The sequence below is a fragment of the Lycium ferocissimum genome, chromosome 10 (genome assembly GCF_029784015.1).
Source record: "Lycium ferocissimum isolate CSIRO_LF1 chromosome 10, AGI_CSIRO_Lferr_CH_V1, whole genome shotgun sequence".
Classification (NCBI taxonomy): domain Eukaryota; kingdom Viridiplantae; phylum Streptophyta; class Magnoliopsida; order Solanales; family Solanaceae; genus Lycium; species Lycium ferocissimum.
The window spans coordinates 15575751-15597526 of NC_081351.1; the positions used below are offsets into that span (position 1 = coordinate 15575751).

General features: G+C 33.7%; 3 protein-coding genes across 3 annotated transcripts; all 3 read left to right on the forward strand.

Annotated features, from left to right (window-relative positions):
• The first annotated feature begins 1320 nt into the window (after positions 1-1320).
• LOC132034645 (uncharacterized) lies at positions 1321-2995 on the forward strand. The gene is made up of 4 exons (XM_059425028.1): positions 1321-1682; positions 1887-2197; positions 2320-2439; positions 2709-2995. Exons 1-4 carry the CDS (start codon positions 1321-1323, stop codon positions 2993-2995), a joined length of 1080 nt encoding a protein of 359 aa, XP_059281011.1.
• A 13-nt stretch (positions 2996-3008) lies between these two features.
• LOC132034646 (uncharacterized) lies at positions 3009-3450 on the forward strand. Its single transcript, XM_059425029.1, has 2 exons — positions 3009-3320; positions 3412-3450. Exons 1-2 carry the CDS (start codon positions 3009-3011, stop codon positions 3448-3450), a joined length of 351 nt encoding a protein of 116 aa, XP_059281012.1.
• Positions 3451-3480: 30 nt separating this feature from the next.
• Positions 3481-3900, forward strand: LOC132034647 (uncharacterized). Its single transcript, XM_059425030.1, has one exon. It carries the CDS (start codon positions 3481-3483, stop codon positions 3898-3900), a length of 420 nt encoding a protein of 139 aa, XP_059281013.1.
• The last annotated feature ends 17876 nt before the right edge of the window (positions 3901-21776 follow it).

A 21776-nucleotide genomic window follows, 5' to 3' on the forward strand; every position in this document is an offset into this window, starting at 1 on the left:
AGGAAGGGTTTTGATTAAAGTTCCTAGTATTTTCAAACGTAAATAGGATTATTAGAGTTTAGTAAGGGTATAAAAGTTGTTTAATATTTAAAGGTTATTTTGATCAACCAACATTTATAGTCATGTTTTTAAATAATAATATAGATAGATAGATTAATCCCAAGTGAAATTTAAACTAAAAAGGGGATGATGGGAGAATTCTGCATTTCCTTTTTCTGAATTTTTATTGCCTAAAGAATTTCATTGCTGGAAAAATTTCAACCTTGCTTGAGCTTAAGTAGAATATAGGATATGTGCAAGATGCACATATTGATTGGGGGAATCTGCAATCTAGTAGCCAGATGGTTTTCCTTCTTATCTTTTCTTCTATTTTCCCCCTTTTTAAAAGGTGTAGGTGCATGGATGATATAGATTTATTAATGTAGTAGGAATTGAACTTGCTGGCTATTAATTTGTAAAAGCTAATTTTTTGTCTTCTACCATCGCTAAACAAGTTGTTAGCTCCTTCTAACAACCTATAACTACATGTTATATATTTACAATTCGTAGCTAGATCTCTCTATATTTAGCTAGCGATGGTATACTAAAATATAGTGCAAATATAGCGGAAATACAGACGCTGGGCTAACTGAAATTGCTATATTTATGGAAACAAAATCTGTTCCAATTTAAATTAAAATCAGTTTTATTGTTCCCTGATTCACGCAAATATCCTCCCATTCCATATCTGATCCCATATCGCATTCAAACAGCTAACAAATTCAAAAAAAAATTGAATTCAAAAAAGTACATTCATATTTTTAACCAAAAATAAAAGATTCAACGATTAGTTCATCAAAAATCTTTGAAAAATAACAATATCAAACCAAAGGAACAGAGCTCGATTAGAACGACGAATATATATTTGATTTCATCTGTTGAAATATCGAATTCAAGTTGAGTTCATAATTGAGGTAACAATGTTTTCACTGCAACCTTTTTATTTTTTCGCCTTTTCTTAATTTTTGAATATACGAAAACTCAGATTCATAGATTCAACATATAATTTTATCAGCTAAATTGAATATAACACATTGCTGTATTCGAAAACAACAGGATAATGACTAGCGTAACTGCGTTGATCCGTCATTCTGGTTTTTGGAACGATCAGAACTGTTTTGTGAATTACAAAATTGATGTTGTTGTATTGACTGATAATTGCAATTACGATGAGTTAGTTTCTACGATTACAAATCAATTAGGCGTGGATACTGTCAGGAAACTATTTCAATAAAATATACTGTTGAAGGCGATTTTCAACCAATTGAAATACACAACGATATGGGAGTTCGTGTGTACGTTGAGCTTAAGAGAGAAAACAGAGTTTTGGGGATGTATCCAATGTGCGTTAGTATTCATGATTTTGATGTTGAAGATGATGCAGCTAGAAATCGTATTATTGGAGATGATGTCTTGCAAATTGGATATAGCGAGAATCGGGATGGTATGGAAGTTTGTGATTCTACAGGAAAGGCTGTTCTTTTGTTTGAGAATGATAACAATTTGGTAATTTCGAAACCGGAAGCGAAAGGAGTTTTTGTCGATCAAATTTACCAGGATAAGGAAACTTTGAAAATTGTGATGACGAAATATGCAATTCGTGGAAGATTCAATTTCAAAACAGAGAGATCGAATGCTATAAGGTATGTCTTTCTAAATGTATTCTGGTAACTGAAAGTGCAGATGTATTTTTGTTATATTTGTACTATATTTAGATGATTTGTTAACTTGTTTAACCAAATTTTTTATTACAAAAAGTCTGATGCAATATATTTATGATATATTTTTTGTATATTTCTACTGTATTTAATTGATATAGAATGTACTATTTGCATTGTATGATGTAGCTATACTCTGGCATGTTGGTCGCCGGAATGTAAATGGAAGTTCAGAGCGTCGAGAATTGGGGATTCTGAAATGTTCAGGGTTAGATTTTTCGATGACGAACATACATGTCCGTTGAAGGACAAGGTGTATTCGCAACGACAAGCAACAAGTTGGTTTATTGGAGAAGCGGTTGTCAAGGCGAAAATAACTAACCATAAAAGGAAGGTCACACCTGGGGATATAAAAGACGATGTCAAAAATGAATTTGGCGTAGATGTTTCTTATATGATGGCATGGAGAGCTAGAGAGAAGGCTATAAAAGATTTCAGAGGTGACCCAACTTTATTCATACAAGAAGTTGCCGGCGTATATATACATCCTTGATAAAACGTATCTGGATCGCTTGTTAAAATGCATAAATCACCGAAAATGAGTTTATGTATTTGTTTGTAGCACTCAAAGCATTCATAAAGGGGTTCGAGTGTTGTAGACCAATAGTTGTAGTGGATGGTGCACACCTTAAATCAACGTATAATGGTACATTTGTGTCGGCAAGTACTTTGGATGGAGCAGGTATGTGTAATTCTATTGTATGAATTTTTTTTTTATAAATACAACAATATGCTATTGATTTGCAAATAAAGTCGCTAAAAACATACTCGATATATTGCTAGTGTTAATTTGTGAATAATATATGCTGAAATACACTGTAAATATGTGGTGAATATATTGTAAATATATACTGTTGTTTTAACAATAATGTTGCTAAAAACACATTGTGAGATCAAAATTCAGTTAGAATATGTGTTGATTATCTTATAAATATACACTGAATTTTGTAGGTAATATCCTACCACTAGCGTATGGTGTGATAGATTCTGAGAATAATAAGTCCTGGACGTGGTTCTTTGAACTGTTCAAGCAAGCTTATGGTGTTAGGAAAAATATGTGTGTCGTGTCCGACCGACATGAAAGCATAATACACGCAGTTTCTAAGGTGTATCCTACTGTTCCTCATTTGGCTTGTATATGGCATTTGTGGAAAAATGTGACAAAGCAATACACAACAAACAGTGAGGTGTTGAGTCCTATATTTTATTCACCGGCGAAGGCATACGAGACGAGATGAGTTCGATAAATTGATGGAGAAGATTGGGAATGTTGATATTCGGGTAAAACGATACCTAGAAGATGCTGGAAGGGATAAATGGTCTAGGCTTTATTCACCTGTTAACAGAGGATGGACAATGACTTCGAATATAGCCGAATGTATTAATGGAAAACTGGTTGCTGCAAGAGAGTTACATATTTTTGATTTCCTTGAAGAAGTGAGGAAGATGTTTGGTAGATGGAATTGCACAAATAGAAAAAATGGTACCTACACATTCACAACACTGATGAGGCGGTATCAAGAGATGTTGTCGATCAACGAGTACAAATCAATACGAATGAGGGTATCTTTGGTTGCAACACAAAATTTTAATCTATATTTTACTATATCTAATGTATATTTATCTATATTTCCAATATGGTAAAACTGCTCAGGTTAATGCTTGTTTATTGGTTAAATGGTTCTCGGGTTGAAGCGTCAACCGAATATGTTTACACAAATATATGAATGATGGACCGAGGCGTTTCATAATCGATTTGAAGAAGAAAACTTGCAGCTGCAGGATGTTCCAACTGGACGAGATACCGTGTTCTCATGCATGGGCAGTATTGAAGAATAAAAATTTGACTGCTGATGCATATTGTTCGGAATTATTCAAGCCAAAAACAGTTGTGAACACATATGATGTGCCGGTTGATCCTCTTCCCGATGAGACCGAGTGGAATGTTCCTAAAAGTGTATCAGATGAAGTTGTTATGCCACCGATCTATAAGAGACCCCCTGGGAGGCCAAAAAAGAAGAGGGACAAGCCATTACAGGAGTTGATGATTGGTAAACGCAGGAATGCTTGCGGTAAATGTGGACGTCTTGGTCATAACAGGCGTTCGTGTGATAATCCGCCCCTCAATAAGAAGAATAAATAAGTCCATTTTGATTTTATTTGTTAAGACAATTCTACTTTAAATTTCTGTTATTTTAGTATGATTGTATTTCACATGGTTGAACATCCGATGATTTTAGATGTTATGCTATATTGGTGGTTTAATGGGATTTGGAAAGTCTACTCTATGTAAACTGATTTGGCCTTTTGTTTTGGAATTATGCTTTAATATTTGTATTTCGTATATATTTGGGCTATATTTTAGTTGCATTTTGTCTGATCTGGTAGATAAATCTTATTCTGGTTTACTGTTAACTATATTTCATATATTTTTTTCATATATTTGAAGTGTATTTAGATGAAATTTTAACTTTTGTAACACACTGTACATTAAAAAATGGACTTATGTAATATATCTCAGATATATTTTATGTATATTTCGACTGTATTTAACTGGTTAGATATACTACTTTGTTAAATGAATACATTTCACAGAAAATGAAAAATGGAATTTATACATTGAAAAAATAACATACTTGAAAGAAACAACAATATAAAAACCATAAGGTGGTGTTCAACATTAATCATCCTAAAAAACATTACTGCACATGAAACGATATGTCCAAAATGAAAAAACAGCAACAAAAGTCGCAACCAACTACGCTATTGTTCAACATGAAAATGAAAAACACAAAAGACTTGGTGGCCTAATCAAGATCCTCTTTATCAACTGCATCGTAATCAATGGCCGGTCTAATTGGTCTTGGAGGCTGCTCGTTATCACTTGATGCATTGTTGTTTGACTTATCCCATGCATAGTCGCATAAAAGGGCACCGTATCTCATACGGTGCCACTTTGCATCGAATTCGGTTGGGATGACTTCACTTGAGCTCAAGTATTCAGCAAAGGCTGCCACATACACACCACAATCCCTGAAAAAAATGATCAAAAACTTTACTGATCAAAACCCAAGAAAAAAATAGATGTATTTATTGTGTTTTTTGTTGGAAGAGATTCTTACATGCTATCGGGAGCTTGTTGCGGGAGATTGTCTACATTCACAATGTCAAAGTTGTCGGTCTGTTCTCTATTTCTGTAACAAGGATGAGTGGCAAAATCTATATCCGCCTTCTTCTCATAGAAATCTGTCATTTGTAGATCGTGCGTGACAAGAGTAGCCAACATTTTCATTCCGGCTCTAACGACAGCATCATGCCCTGCAGCTCGGTATGAGTTGTATACGTAGATGGACCTGTTTGTAAAAAGGAAAAATACAAAAAAGACAAACATATAAATTTTGTAGAAAAATGAATGATTTTTTCAAAGTATGAGAGCACACCTGTCAGTGAAAGATATCACAACCAAAATCCAGTGATTTTTCTCTTTTACGTTGACAGGAATTAGTACGTTGTCAACAGTATACCATGGTACATTAGCCAACAGCCTGTGCCCGTTAATGTACTCACACAGCTCATCTTCCTTACTGGCGACGCATGTGGATGAATCGGGATTTTCCCAAGATTTGTAAATTTCAAAGAACTAAAGTGTGAAAAATACAGCTGGCAGTGGTGAATCTATAATTGTTGTTATTGTGATACTTCCCCTTCTTGCGTAGGTAGTAGAAAATAACGTCAATATGCTGTAAAAACATCAATTCAGTGACTATAATCAATACTATGTTCAATAAAACTATTGATGTATATATATTAAATATAGTGAAATATACTCTTGAATATAGCAAGAATATAATTCTGTATACATAATCAGTACTCCACACCCCTAATAAAATAATGTCTCTATATTAAATATAGTGCAAATATAATGATGAAAATATTTTTAAAATACAATACAGTCTTAATGTAAGTACAAAATTGTGATCTATATATATATATATGTCAAATATAGTAAAAATATACTATAGATACATCACACTGTAATACTATTATAAAACATAAAAAACTTAAAATAATAAGCAGAAAGACATCAAAACCTCATCAGTCCAAATTTGCCCATCCATAGATAACAAGTAGAACCAGTTTTTGTCGGATACGGCTGTAACTCCTAAATGTAACCGAAGTTCGGCATCCGCGGGATCCAGTCCTTCCTTGTTCTTTCTGTAATGATTTTCCTTTGGTTTCCTGTATATGAACAATGGAAAGAACATACGTTAAGTTTATTAAGAATTGATTTCTGTAAAACTAAAAAAATAAGTTTTGAAAATAATTACTTTTTGTCGTGCGATTTCAACAGATCCTTCTGAAGCCACTTTTGATATTCTTGAAGAAACGAAGTATCTAACGGGGCATTGATAGGGTGCTCAACAAATGGGTGTTTTTTCTGATAAATGCAAGGACTGATGTTTTTGGCAGAAGAACCCGCTGAGCTGAAATTGTGACAGTAAGGGGACAGGTTATATTTGCTTGGTTTCCTTTCTCGGGCAGCCCCTGGGTGGACAATGATTTGTTTTTCAGAGTCTGAAAGCTGTGCAGTCTCACCACTTGAGCTTTGACCCGCATTTGGTTGAACATGAATTTGTTGTCCAGTTTCATCACTTGAACTGTGTCCAACGATCGGTTGTACTCCAACTTGCTGTTCAGTTTCATTAGTTGAACTTTGTCCAGTTGTTGGTTGTACTCCAAGTTGGATTGGTATCTGAGAATCAGGAATCATCCACTGAGAGATCGTTACGGTTATCGTCCGGATTCTGAGGGGTCCTTAAACTTGACAAATTGGCTTGATCATCGCGTGGTACTGGAGGAGGACCGAGAGGAATAATAGATGCTAAAGGACAATTGACTAGCAAGTCCGCTATCATTTCCTCTGATGCGGTAAATTCAGCATTAGCATTCTCCATATCGCCAGTTTGCTGAGATTCCTCAAAAATAAAAAACAAACAAAAAACGACTGGTCTTTGTCAATTATTGCTTATCAAAAAAAAATGTGATTGGCACTTAAAAGCCACATTTCAGTACTTACATCAAAATTTAAATGGATTGGTGTTATGGGCACTCCATCTGTTTGTGCATCACTTTTAACTCCGGTTTCTTTATCCACGTCAACAACAGAAACCGGATCATTAACTGCCAACCCAACAGCCTCAACCTAAAACAATAAAAAACATGCTTCAATTAAATTTAAAGGCATCAGTAGAACAAATACACATATACACATACATAGCACTGCTATAAAAGTTAACAGGTTCATATAAATATATACAAAATATATGAAAAATATATCTGAAATATAGTCAACAGAAACCAGAATAAGTGACCTTGAACATAATAATCAAAAATACAATTAAAATATAGCAAAAATATATATGAAAAACAACTATTAAAACATCAATCCGAAACAAATATAGCACTACTATTATATATAAACACAATCACAACAAATATAGCACGAATAGATACAACAAATGGGACACACTAACAAATGACTATGTGAAAGTATATATGTAAATACACTATAGGTAATACTAAACACAAATAAAATTCCAATATTTTTTCTTTGAAAAATATGCTGCAAATATAGCAAAGTGAAAGAAAAAATGAGTACCACTGGATGACTCCTCTGCGCGGAAGTTGCACCACCACCTTGATTCTCTTTGGTTGAAAACTTTACTGCACCGCCACTTTGATTGCCTTGAGAAATCCCACCATCAGTATGTAAGTTAGCTTGCAACATTGTGTCTCCGACCTTTAAAATTTCCAAAAACAAAATATAAAGTCTTCCAATAAATATATCAAAGTAACTTAAAAAAGTTAATAATTTCCATATTTACCATGTTGTCTTCGACTACGTCGTTGACAGTTGGTGTGCCCTTATCAGAACGATGACGTTGGCTTTTCTCGTGTGAGTGTTGTATGCCAACATCATGTTGATGTGACGGGGCTTTACTATCACCGAGCTTCAAAAAAAATATCTTATTAATAAAAAAGGAAACCGACTTGTTAATGCCTGTAATGTATTTAATGAACATAACTTTTAGTTTTAATTTTTACCTTATCTGGTGTTTGATTGCCCTTTATTGCATCTAACAACTTTTTGAAGTTGTTGTCCATGTAGTCAAAGACCTACAGTTTTGAAACACAAAAATAAGAATTAGAATTGTTAATTACTTGACACAAGAAATATGAAGTAACAAAAACATAATGAAAACAAAACGCCTACTTCTTTCTTGAAAATCTGAATCTCTTCCCTTATCGCTTTAAACTCATTTGTTCCGGTTCCTGTAGGTGCATCTGGTTTCCTTGTCCCTTTTATCCGAGATTCATTCCGTGATGGTTGTTTCCTGGAAGGAGAAACAGAAACGGGAATCTGTGTCCGTTTCTTGCATCGCGGGGAATCAGGATTGGCACTCCTTTGTTGTTGTTTGCCACTGGACAGATGCGGTGGTGTGGTACTAAAATCATCGTAATCATCGTCTACCAAATCAGTACCATGTACACCATCAACCCCATGTTTGACGTCTGGTATATCATGTGCAACAGGAGGCAAATTAAGAATTTCCAACTCATAGGGTGTTGGCACTACTTCCTCAAATCTACAAGATCGTGGACAACAAAATATACAAACTACATCACCATATATATATCTACATTGGTAACATATTACAAATATAAGGAAAATATAGTCAAAATATATTGATGACAAATGACTTACTTCATCAATATAGTCAAAATATAATCAAAATATAGCATGAACAACAACCTAATTTAAACAGTTAAATGGTAAAGGACACAAACAAGTAAACTGCTCGCTTGTTAAAAAACGGATTACCGGGTTTTTGTCGTCTCCGAACATGCCATCCATCAATCTCTTGAATTCTGGTTTTCCTTCCGTAGTCCGCCGCTTCAAAATTCTAGAACTAAATTCCCCGTCTTAATCGCAATGGTGGACGGGACTTTTGAGCAACATTCATACAACCGTACTTGCATAGCAAGTGGCAACCCGTGAATCCTATAATATCTTTTAAAATCAGCATATTTCTGCCCGATGCTTACAACCAACTCTCTAAACGAATCTTTACCCCAAGGATACTCATTATATCTCCCGTCCTCTACAACATCAAAATGGATCCTTGGTATATTTGTTGAGTTTGGCTCACCACAATGTACCCACGTATTTATGAAATACAATATTGCCATCTTGACTGCGTCATCCCCTTTATCATCCCAAACTGTCTTGTTGAAACGCTCAATAAGCTCGTGTCTTTTAACTGGCAGTTGGTTCTCCTCATTTCTACCAAAATATTCAACCATAAGCCTATTCGGTTTTGAGTTATCATAAACAAAATCGTTTTCATCAGAGACACAATCTAGCCCAGTGATCAGTGCAAATTCTCTAAGGCCGAAACGCAGAACTTTACCATTTATTTCAAATGTAAAGCACCTATATGTACTGCCCCTAAGTTCTTTGACCATAAAGCACCGAAAAATTTGTGCTTGTACATCCAAATGCTGCATTCTGAGATATTTACCAAAACAAGAATCCCTAAACATATCCATTTGTGGGTCTGTTAGTTTGCCTCTAATATCTTGCATTACATTAACATTAGTGTATCTACACATAGATGGTGCCACAGGGTGCTTGGTAACCAAAAATTTAGATACCTGAAACAACATGCCAAAAAACACGTGTGATTGACAAAAAACAGTGAACACAATCAGTAAAAAAGAGATCAACCAAAAATATATACAAATATAAAACAAAACAGTGATTGACAATGAAAAAATATAATGTAATTTAACAATAAATATATATATATATATGAATATACTGAAAATATAATGACATATATTGACTGATTGACTAAATTACAGATCTGTAATAACTGTCAACAAAATACACACGAATATACTTAAAAATCTTAAAAATTACTGTTATGGTGAAGAACAATAAACACGACTTAACTGAAGAAACATGTGAAAAAAATAACAGTAGAAAATATACTTAAAATGCACATAAAATATAGATCTGGTTAATTAACAGATCTGTAATAACTGTACGAAAAAAAAAAGGAACTAAATATACTGAAAATATAAGATAAATATACCTCTGCATCATCATCCTCATCCACATTATGTTTGGCTTTAGCAATTTTTTTCCCCTTAACATTAGCAACATTGTCAACAGCCTTTCTCTTCTTTTGTTTCTCCATTTGAGAAATCTTTTTCACTTTTTGTTGTTGTTTACTCTTCGAATCAACATAATCAGCAGAACGCCTAGGATCGTTAATTCTTTTTGAACGATTCTCAGCATAAGAGCTCGCAATGGCGCTTTGTGTTGAGAAATTCCCAAAGAAAAATTAGGAATCTCAAATTCGGGTTCTATACCTCTATTTCTGATCGGAGTAGAAGCTTTCTTAACCATTTCACTTGAATCTAAGCAAAAAAAACCAAGAACAAACACTGATAATTAATTATTTAGAGTTGCATTACTGATTCAAAAGAAAAAAAAAATACTCCGAAAATATAGGTTAAATACACGGTGAAAATTAAAAATCGATAGAATCTTACCTTTTTTGGGAATTAGATTTGAATCATGAGTGAAATTAATGAGTAGTTAATTAGAGATAACAAAAGGAAGTTGTAGAATTGTAAAACCGATTTGAAATTGGAGCAAATTAAGGGATATTGTGAATAATGGCGTGATTTAGTGGGATAGAGAGAGAGACGTTTTTGTTGGCTTAAATTTAGGCTATGTGAAGTAAATGTTATATTTTAGGTGTGGGAAGTTATCTATTATAAAAGGGATCTAGTGGTAAAAAAAATGGTAGCTATTGAATGAAGTAAATATGTTATATTTTAGCTACTAAATATAATTATTGAAAAGTTTAGTTATGTTCCATAAATAGGTAAGCCCAAAAATAATTAAATAGAGGAGGAAGGATCAACAATTTCAACCAAATAAATGGCCAAAACGACTGAGCTCGAATCAGCCCACATATTAAATTCAACAGTCAACCCATTTCGTCCAAGTTACCGATCCAGCCCACATCAACGACCCGGCCCATATCCATTATCCTCCATCATCCAAACCTAATCAAAACCAAGAGCCGCACAAGCCTCTGTTCACCTCTCTTCAGCCCTCTCTCTCTCTCTTCCTTCCTCCCTCCTCCATTTCAAGTAAAATCCAAACCGTGCTCAGCCATGGCAGAGTTTTGCCATGCTATTCTCGTGCAACATCTCTATCTCCTTCACTCTCTCTCCCTCATCTGTGATCTCTTCTTCACCTTCTCTCACCCCATTTTTAGTAAAATCTTGGCCAATTTTCACCATGGCAGATCCTTATCCCTTCATTTTCGTGCAAACCCTTTCCTCTTTCCTCTTCCAAACAAGAAACCATCTTTATTTTCAGCCATTCACCTCACCATTTTTATGTACGATCTGGTCAACAAAACGCCTCTGAAATTTCTGAAAAAAGGAGCAGCTTTAAGGATTCGGTTTCTGATTTTTCAAACGGCGAATTCAGGTGGAAATCCCGCCTAAAATTCGAACCATAGCAAAACCCTAGTTTTTTTTTCATCTACTATAAAGAGGACTCTAAGTCCTCAGCCAAAAAAAAAAAAAAAAAAACTTTACCACATTCAACATTCGATATTTCCGACTATTACCCAAAATCTTGGATTTGTTGAAATTGAGTTCTTTTTCGGGTCTCAAAAAGCAGTAGCCATATATTACTCTATGTTGACACCCAATTTTGTCCCTCCTTTATTTCAATTTATTTTCTGGAGCTTCTAAATTTACTAACGAGCTAAATATTTTATTTTCACTGCTATTTTCATTTCTACTACTATTAATACAGTTACCTTCATTTTTTCACTATTTTTACTAGTATTGCTTTATCGCAAATTTCAAAGGGGTTCATCATCGTTCATTTTAAGATTTTTATTTTGTTAAATCATTTACTAATTACTATTCAATTTCACATAGTATATATTATACTAGTTGTCAAATTAGAAGCCAAAAAATAGTATTTTCGGACCAACATTTGAAGCCCAGATATTAAATTTAATAGCCCAAATCAGCAGCCCACTTCTTATACCCGCTCCAGCCCACACCCTTTTTCTACCCGATCCGGCCCATTTTACTTAAAACCTAAATCCCTATCTCTTTCTCTACAGCCGCTTTCCTCTTTCTTTCTCTCATCTCTCTCTTCACTCTCTCTGCTCTCTCCTCTTCCTCATCCTTTCCCTTTTCAACCAAGTCCAGACCCTCTTTCACCATGGCAGACCATTACCACACTATTTTGGTGCAAATTTTGTTTCTTTCCACCTTTGTCTGAGCGTATGTTAATGCCTCTGTCTCATTTCGTGTTTGGATGGTACGTTCAGTCTCGAAGCTCAGTGGAGGTCTCACTATTTCGGGAAAATCTGAAAATCTCGTATTAAGCATGCTCCTTTGGTTGAAAATCGAATCGGGATTGGCGAGTTTAAACTCAATCTTCTTTATGATTTTTCTCTTTCACCATTTTAGTACACGAACTTTATTTGATTTTTGTCTTCTTCCATCTTTTTCTGATCTTGCTACTGGCGAATCTTTACAAATCTCAAACGTTCAGATTTTTGAACTGGTTTTTGACCTAGATAATTCAAGTTCCCGCTCATGACAACAGAAAAACCCTAGCATACATTTCATATAAATAGATCCTCAGGAGATGTTTTTAGGGGGACGGACGACCCTCGACATTTTTCTTTTTTTTTTTTCTGGGATCTGTTCAAGTTCAGTTCTGTTTAGAGTTCCTCTTTAGCGGTTTGAATACTCTGAAACACAAAAATAGTCTTTTCGTTTCTTGACATCGAGTTAAAATACCAGTGTTTTATTCTCTTTGGCTCGGTTGTTTCGAATCCGGATACACGCAAATTCGGGGCTACTAATATTCGAGAGTAGATTTGAGACCTCGACGCCCCATTCACTGCACCCGACAAAGGTGATTTCCCTCCCTTCTAGTTTCCCTAGAATTCGACCTGCTTGATGATTCTGCGTGCTGAGTTATTAGTGTGTTCGGTTTTTATGTAAATCGCTCTCCCTGTTTAGTTAGGTTTATGGGTTAATCGCTAATTCAGGCATGTTTATGTATGTTTTAATTCCTGCTTAGCTGTATCGATATGTTGGTTGATGGTTTAATTCATGTTTGGTATATATTGTTTCGGGGATAATCTGGTCCTCTTTTGTGTCTGTTCAAATAATATTAATATGGTCATGAATGTCCTGTTGAGATCTAAACGCAGTTATCGTATAAGTCATTCAAGTAAAGTGCATAGCATAGTCAAACCCTGTTTTGGTTTTTTCTGTTCTGTTCACGTCGGATAGAGGAAGATGTGGTTTTAAATCGTTGCGTCTTTTCTTGTTTTCATCATCTGTTTAAATATGCGTAAAATCTCTAATGTCCTTAACATGTCAGAATTACATAATGAGCTTGTTGAATTAAAGCAGGAGAAGAATTGAGACATAGTTAGTTTGTATGATTATCAATTTGTCCCAAACCAGAAAGTGTCCAACTTGTTGTGTTGATTCTTTAAAATCCAGTCTTAAAGCTTGCCTTCTCTCCTAAAAGCACTGAATTGTTTGGTTATCTTTAGGCTCAACAGTGTCTCTGTTTAGGCTCTCTTCTCTTAACTTAGTCAGCTATATATTACAACTTGTTGTATTAAGTATAGATTGGCATAAATCAACCTGCTCGGTATGATTCTGTCTCCTTGCATTTTAGCCTGCCTATAAGCATCTTTGAGGTCTGCTTGCATTAGCTAGTCCCTCTTATTTTAAAGTGAACAATTTGAATCAAGCTCAATTTCCTGAATGTATCATGCCATCCCTTAGGATCTGTCTTACCTAGAAATATTAGTATGGTTAAGCTTAAAGTCTGTATTCCTATCTCTACTTTCAATATGTCAATATCGATTGATGAATGTATGTTCAGTCGGTCCGACCTAGTGTGGGTTTTGAAGACTCTGGATTTGTATAGCCTTATTAAGGCTTTATATGTGTTCTATTCAGCCTGCTCCAGCTAGAATTAATTTGGACTATTTGATCATTCTTTATTAAATTTGAATCTGGTTAGACTCACTTAAGAAGGCTGTGAAATTAGAAGGGTTTATGCCTTTGTAATGATGTTTGTTGGACTTGTAAGGATATTGGGATTGTTATGTCCAGTTAACATGTTAGATGGAATATGCTGAAAGTTTGTTTGCATGATCAAATGTTGGGTATGCGATCTGTTTGGTTCACATCTATGCTCCCAAATTCTCATGTCTACTAACTACGATACTATATTGAGGTCGTGCAAAATGCTGCACCTGCTGGTACATGTTTGATTGATGTTGCGGCTGCGTTTTAAGGAAGTTAACTACTGCAATATAGAGTGTAACTGAACTTAAGATTAATTGGTTAAGACTCGTTTTGCTGCTGTCCTGCTACTGTTATACATTGGCAGATAGCTGATGGGCCAAGCCTATCATTATAGCATTTAAAGGTAGAAACTTGTTATATCGTAGTGTCTAGGTGAGACTTTCCCGCCTCGAGTTCCCGTTATGTCTTGGTGACCGAAGTTCGCCTATTTCAAAAGGAGTAAATGTTTAGTTGACGAAATAGTCGCCGCTATAACGCAAAATAAAGGATGACTCGTATGGTAGTCCAGCGAGTATGTTAAGAAATATGATTATCACTATGTAGGCATTACACGCGATAAAATGGTTGATGTTTGCTGCTGCTGGTAGCTATGTTATTTGTTGCATTTAGGATATTGATGCCACCCCGAGTTAATGCGCTATTGTATCCATCCATTAGGCTTGGCTTGTCATTTTTTTATTTCTCTTTGTCCATTATTTTCCGTATTAAATCTGTTTCATTTCCTAATCCTTTTCCTTTTCATTTTTTTTGTGCATGACTATCGTATACGAGTCCCTCGGACTTGTCTCCTCCCGCATTTTGGCGTTGGGCCAAAAGCCCAACATGACCTCCTACACACCAGCCCTGTCCGCAAAGAAAGAAAAAAAAAAATGGAAAAGAAAATCGGGCCGAAGCCCAAACAAAGCCGCAAATAGCCAAGAAAGTGGGCTGAGCCCATTTCATTATATCCACTCCTCCATCTTTTTTTATATTTATTTTGTGTGTATTTAATGTGTATTGTATGACTAACATTCTTTTGTTTTGTTAATTTAGATAAACCTTAGTGATATTAAGGGTTTTAGTTTAGTAAATGGATAGGAAGAACTAACAATTAATTCCATAAGTTTCATTTTCTTCCTTTATATTATAGTTATTTATAGTATCTTAATATTTATTTTCAAAATAATTGATTTTTTTAAATAGCATATTTTGAATTAAAGGAGTTATGTCTTATTCATTACCATCTTGGAAATTTCGAAAACATCACTAATACGCAAACATAAAATCAAATATATTTTATAAATAACTCTCTAAGTTTTGAATTAATTATGCATATTCTTAAAGAATAGTTAATAAAAAATAAAACTCTCATCGGCTATTTGTTTATACTACTAGAAGTGCAAAAACCAATTAATACTTCGCCACTTGAATTATGTCAAATATTTATTAAAATGCTGCATAAATCCCCCTTTTCTTCTACTTATATACTTTATGCAAATCTTATTTGAAATAGCATTTTTAGCTAAAACCTTAGCAATACTTATAAGTATTATTTAATTAGCGTCATTATATTCTTCAAAACTTTAACAACCTTTAGAAGTCATATTTTAAAATAGCCGTTAAAGTTCTTCTTTTATACAAACTATTATATTTTCTACAAACCTTATTTTAATAGCACCATTATATCTCTATTTATAACCTTAACAATATTTACAAGCTATTTTATTTTCTATAATATTACATTTACACTTAGCCTAATTAGATTTAAGTCCGGTCGGATTAATCATTATTAATGGAACTTAGAGGATGCCTAACACCTTCCCTCTAGGTTAGTTGAACCCTTACCCAGAATTTTGGTTTCGTAAACTTTAAAAAACGAATTAACTTTAGAATAACTTTAATTAACTTTAGGTGCCCTAATTGACCGTAAATAATTAGGTGGCGACTCTTAACTTTAATTAACCCCGGAATTACCCGAATGTTGTAAACTATTTTGACTTAGGTTAAAATAGGGTATGACACTCTAAATCATCTATATTCTCATACAATCGAATTTTGGGTTCTATCGGAGCACCCTCTGTTCGTCGCGTTCGAGTTCGAGCATAAATCCGAGACCCTGACGCCCCGTTCATTGCACACAAAAAGGGTAAACCTTGATACACTTATTGCTTTTAGTCTTTAGTTTCTGCTTTAGTTAAAACTTTTATCTTATTCTTTTTTTTGTTATTATGTAATTTCTTTGTCGTCATGTCATTTGTTTGATGTTTGGGAGCTGTTAGGATAGAATATTAATTGCTAAAATGAATTTGAAGGATGTCTACTGTAGTTCGGATGCTTAGACTGAATTTCCAGGATTTAGAACCTATTTAAAGCCGAATATACATAGGATATACAGTGGATTATCAAGATAATAAGAGGGTATACATTCGATATACATATAGTGGTGTGCATATCTTAGGTATATTGCGTATATGATTAACATGTAGTAACACATAAGGCCTATATGTTAGACGAATAAAGGAATGGGTTTAGCTTTAGCTCGACCTCGTTGCTGCATTTTAGCCATTCCGCGGCTTTGTGTTGGTCCGCGGAGTGTTGCATTTTGGCTATTTTTCTGCTTCACTTATGGTCATGAACTGCTGTAATTACAGCCACTTCAAAGGAATATCTTTTAGGTCTTGTAGTTTGTTAAAATTCGATCTCCAAACATGTTTAAACATAAATGAGAGTTGAAACTTTTTGATGTACTGGAAACTAAACAGGCCATAATAACAAGACTATGCCTCGATTCTGTTATATCCAAAGTGACTTAAAACTTCTTCTATGAATTATGCGTTTGCTTAGTTGTGTAGCTTTCTTGTCTACGACAAACGTAGTATCAGCTTTCTTGATTTCCCTTTCTTGATGTGTATGCTGTTTTTAATAGAAGATGTTTCTCATAGATCTTTTCTGGAAATAAGAGAGTCATGTATACATCTCGATTCAATTTGGACATCCCCAGCCTCTGTTTCAAATAAACTTATACATTTAAGATAAAAGGCAATCAAAAGATTTACAAGAAATCGTAATCAAAGGGAAAACACAAAAGATGTGTATCGTTTTACAAGAAATTTATACATTTGAATGATAGGTGCTGTTTGATGTGCTTAGATTGTATGAGCTTAGTCTCTATGCTAGAATTTCTTGTCCCTCTGTGTTTGGTAGCTTATCTTGGTTTGGTATTTGTTAGCTATGAGCATGTGCTAAAATTTTGACTTATGAACTCCACAATTTCCATGTATACATTTCGTGAGTGTCATGTCGAACAGTGTAACAGCCAACCCGTCAAACATCCTCCGTGAGGTTGGCTTTGAATAAAAAAAATCACTTTCAGTTAGGAATGGGTTATCTAATGTCTTTGTTGTTTTGATTAACATGATCTCTAAAATTATTTTTTAGCACAAGTTCTTCAATTTTCTTCTTTATTCTCTGTAATTGTTCTAATAGGGTTTTCTTCCTAATCCTTTTCATTTCTCTTCTTGTTTTGCATGAACACCGGAGCCGAAGAGTCTCACTTTGGGACTCAACGACGTCGCAATCACATGGAGCCTGTGCATGCTTGTTCGTTCCCAGCCCTACGTCGCTCAAAAGCGAACCAAAATCTGATCCTTCTAGAATCAATGTCGGTTACAGATTATTTGGCTTCTGCTCATTTTTCTACCTGTGTTATGCTTGCTTGACGATATCTTTCTGCTGAATTATATGATCATCATTTGTCCTCTGGTTCGTTTGCTACTTTAGCTAAATAACCAGGTAGTTTTAAGCTTATTCATGTTGTTGGTTGATCTAAACCTGTTAGCAATGCTAAAATATACTCACCTCACGCCTAATTAAACATATTAGCAATGCCTAAGTTATTATTTACAACCAGCTTCATTTAAAGTTCCACTGTAATTAATAGTGAACAAATTACTATAGGTTTGGAATTTTCCTTTATTTCACGATACAAAAGAAAAAGTACCTTCTTTTATCACACAAAGGAGGACCTTTTATTTTTAGACTTAAGAAATTTGTTTCAGTCCATTTAGAAGTTTTCCAATGGCTTTCGAAAATACTCGATCTGTTTACTTTTTAAAAAAATAATAATAATAATTAAAAAAAAACTAGCATCATTCTATGGCAAATAAAAAAATGAATAAGATTGCTTCCCTTAATTTAGCTTCTTGGTCCATTTTATTCTGTTGGTTTAGAGCAGTACACGTTTCGCCTTTAGGAAGCTACTTTGCCACTGGTAAAATCTTGATTTCTAACTAAGCCCTTTTCATGAAAATCATTATTTTCTACAGGTCTTATTTCAAACAACATTACTATACTTTTATTTATAACTTTAGCAATATTTACAAACTATTAAAAATATTATATTTGTATATTTTAGTCCTAATTAATTAACATAAGTCCGGCCGGTTAACCATTATTAATGGAATTTAGAGGATGCCTAATACCTTCCCTCTAGATTAGTTGAACCCGTACCTAGAATCATTTGGTTTCGTAGACTTTAAAATAAAATCAACTTTAGATAATTACCTTAATTAATTTTAGGTGCCCTAATTCACCATAAATAATTAGGTGACGACTCCTTAACTTTAAATAACCCCAGAATTACCGGAATGTTGTAGACTATTTTGACTTAGGTTAAAATAGGGTATGACATCCACTATACTAAAAATAAATTTTTATTTTTACATATCCACTTTAGCATATCAAGGAAAGACAAACTCTTTTTTCCTGTTTTACCCTTAACATTAATTACTCATTTCCAAATCATTCTCCAAGCCCGATGAAACTATAAAACAATTAATATGGATATTATAGTAAAATACATACTTCATTTATTAATTCTTAAGGGGCGTGTAAAGTCAAAAATGGACAAGTAAAAGTGAACGAGAGAGTATCATTTTGGCATTTAATAGTGAAGAAATCTAATAGTCACTTTGGAGACTTTTCCCCTCCCTAATTAATGTAAATACATTGTTTATTTCCACACCCTAATTTGTTGTATTACTAAGGCTTCATGAACCACATAGCCACAATGAAGGATTATTTCAAGGTTAACGTTGGATGAAGCAATGTGGGGTTTTAACTCCATAATTCAGATTACCATAGATGAGGCAAATATACTTGCCTTCCTTTTCTCTTTTCATAGTTGGTTAGAGGTATATTTACAGTTTCTGAAACTTTACTTGGATTAATCTTTTTTTTTTTTTTTTCCTTTTTGTATATTTTTTGTGTCAATTTTATCTTATGTTTTGCGATTCTCTTTAAACTCTTTGAAGGGTTTGTATCACCATTTTGAATCCTCTTATGGGCATAACCAGCATGTGCTACTTTCTATAAGAGACTTTTATTTATATTATATTTAACTATATTTTTTTATTTATATTATATTTAACTATATTTTTTATTAAATGAAAGAATTCATAATGTCATATCAGATAAGGGTACATATACATGTAAGTATGATTTATATATATCATTTTCAGCAATTATTATATCTATCACAAATGACTATAATTTCTATGTAGGTGACTAGGTGTACACAATGAAATTGACAATAATCTACTACACATAAGGAAGGGACACATTAATCGAATTTCTGTTCAACTTCTATAAAACGCTACTTTCATTCGACAACAAGTTCTTGATATGTGTGCAATTATAAAAAGGAAGCTTCAGTTTTTAAATTATGTGTTTTTGACATATAAAAAGGGAATTACCATCAAGTTGAGTATATATTTATATATAACAAGAATTGCATAATTGAAGTTGTCAGGACAATATTTTGCAGATTCATTTGATAGCAAATTTCCAGTATAATTATGCATCGCAACAACAATAAATATCAACCGAATCGGCTCATCATTTATCAGTTTGAATCTGCATTTTTTCTCTTCGATTTTTGTGTAAGCACACTTATTGTGTTTTTGTAAAACGTATATTCTAATTAGCATGGGATACATTTGCAATGTTGCGCGTGCCTAGAGACTTACAAGGTCATTTTCTCCACAAATATATCAAGAGATAATTTACAATGTATCACTGTAAAAATAGGAGTTCATTAGAACACTAACTAAATTGAGTGGTCAATGGCAGATATATACTTTAAGCATCTAAAATTGAAGATATTTCTCAAATTGAAAGTAAATTTGCTTTATCACTAAAAATAAGATGCTTGAAAGTAACATAAATTATACAAAATCTTTACTTAAATATTAAAAACACTAAATTTCTCTTTCGTGAAATGAAAAGGGAATCACAATCTTAAAGAGAAAAGCATATAATTGAACTTGGATACGAATACAACGCTCTGTAAAAGAGAGACTTTTAGTTAGCAGTTAAAACTTTACACGTCAATAAATTTTATAATTATAATATTGGTAGGGAACTAACGTGCAACATACGTTCCAAAACTAGTTCTTTATAAACTCAGCAAATTAGGAATTTTTATCAGTTTTTGATTAGCACATAAGCTTTGAGTCAACTCATGTTGTTTGGTGTTGACTCTAAATAGTTACAGTTGACTGACTACTGAAACAAATTCAATTGATAGTTAAGTGACCATTTATGAAATTTACCCAAGCTGATAAGGATAAACTGTCACCCTTTAATATTGCATTATATGTAGTGAAAGTTCAACCATTTGAAGAAATACTTCGGATTATATAAAATGTCTTTAATACTATGATGTTGACACAATCTGATTCGCGGCATTTTAGAACTCAAAACATTAAAGATACAATCCTAGTATATCTAAGTTTTCTATTTAAATTAATTATATTATATGTAGTGTTACGTTCTCTTATCCTCACCTTTAGGATACCTCTTGTATATTACAGTCCTATCTCATTTAGAATTGTACTTACATCAACACCACACTGTATCAATGTTAAACCAGGCTTTCAATAGCAGATTCATCTCTTATAGAAGTAATGCTATACTTCGAGATGACATTAAAGACGAACTGTTCTTATGAATGACAGCATAAAAGTTGGTATTCAGATTGCATATTACTCCTATAAAGTATATCATAAAACTATTAGTTAGAGTAATCACAGTTGAACAATACCCGTTAGATTTATCAATCTGACAAAATTTGTGAACGATTTAACTAGATAAATTGGTAAAACGAAGATAATATCAAGTCCTGCTAGTGCGACAAAACTTGTAAATAGTTAAACTACACAGGCAAACTTTTCAATCCAACAAGACTGTGAACAATTCAACGAGATCGGTAGAACCAGGGGCGGCTTTAGAGCTGCCGAGGTTGTTCACCCGAACACCCTTGGCATAAAATTACAGTGTATATATAGGATAGATTTTCTGTATTTATATACATATATTAACTTTTGAACACCTTGAATAAATGCAAAAGGTTATTCAGCGGTGTTGGTTGTCAAAATTATGCAAATCTGGTTCGATTAAATTTAATGAAAATTATTTTATATTTAACTTTTATTATTTTTTCGAACTCCCGAGTGAAAATCCTGAAAACGCGATTGGGTAGAACGGGAGATAGTGTCAACAATACGGCCCACTTGTCATAACTTGTGAATAAAACATGATTTGTCAATTCGGTAAAACTTGTGAATGATTTAACAAAATAGATAGAACAAAGAAAACTATCAAATTTATGCCGGTACAACATAACTTTGAAACAATTGAACAAGCAAAAAAAAAAAAAAAGTTCTTCCAGTCGACGGTCTATTGGATTTGGCCTATTTTGGTGGTGGCTCAGATGTGTGCAGCCCAACTAGTCAGTACTCAATTGTA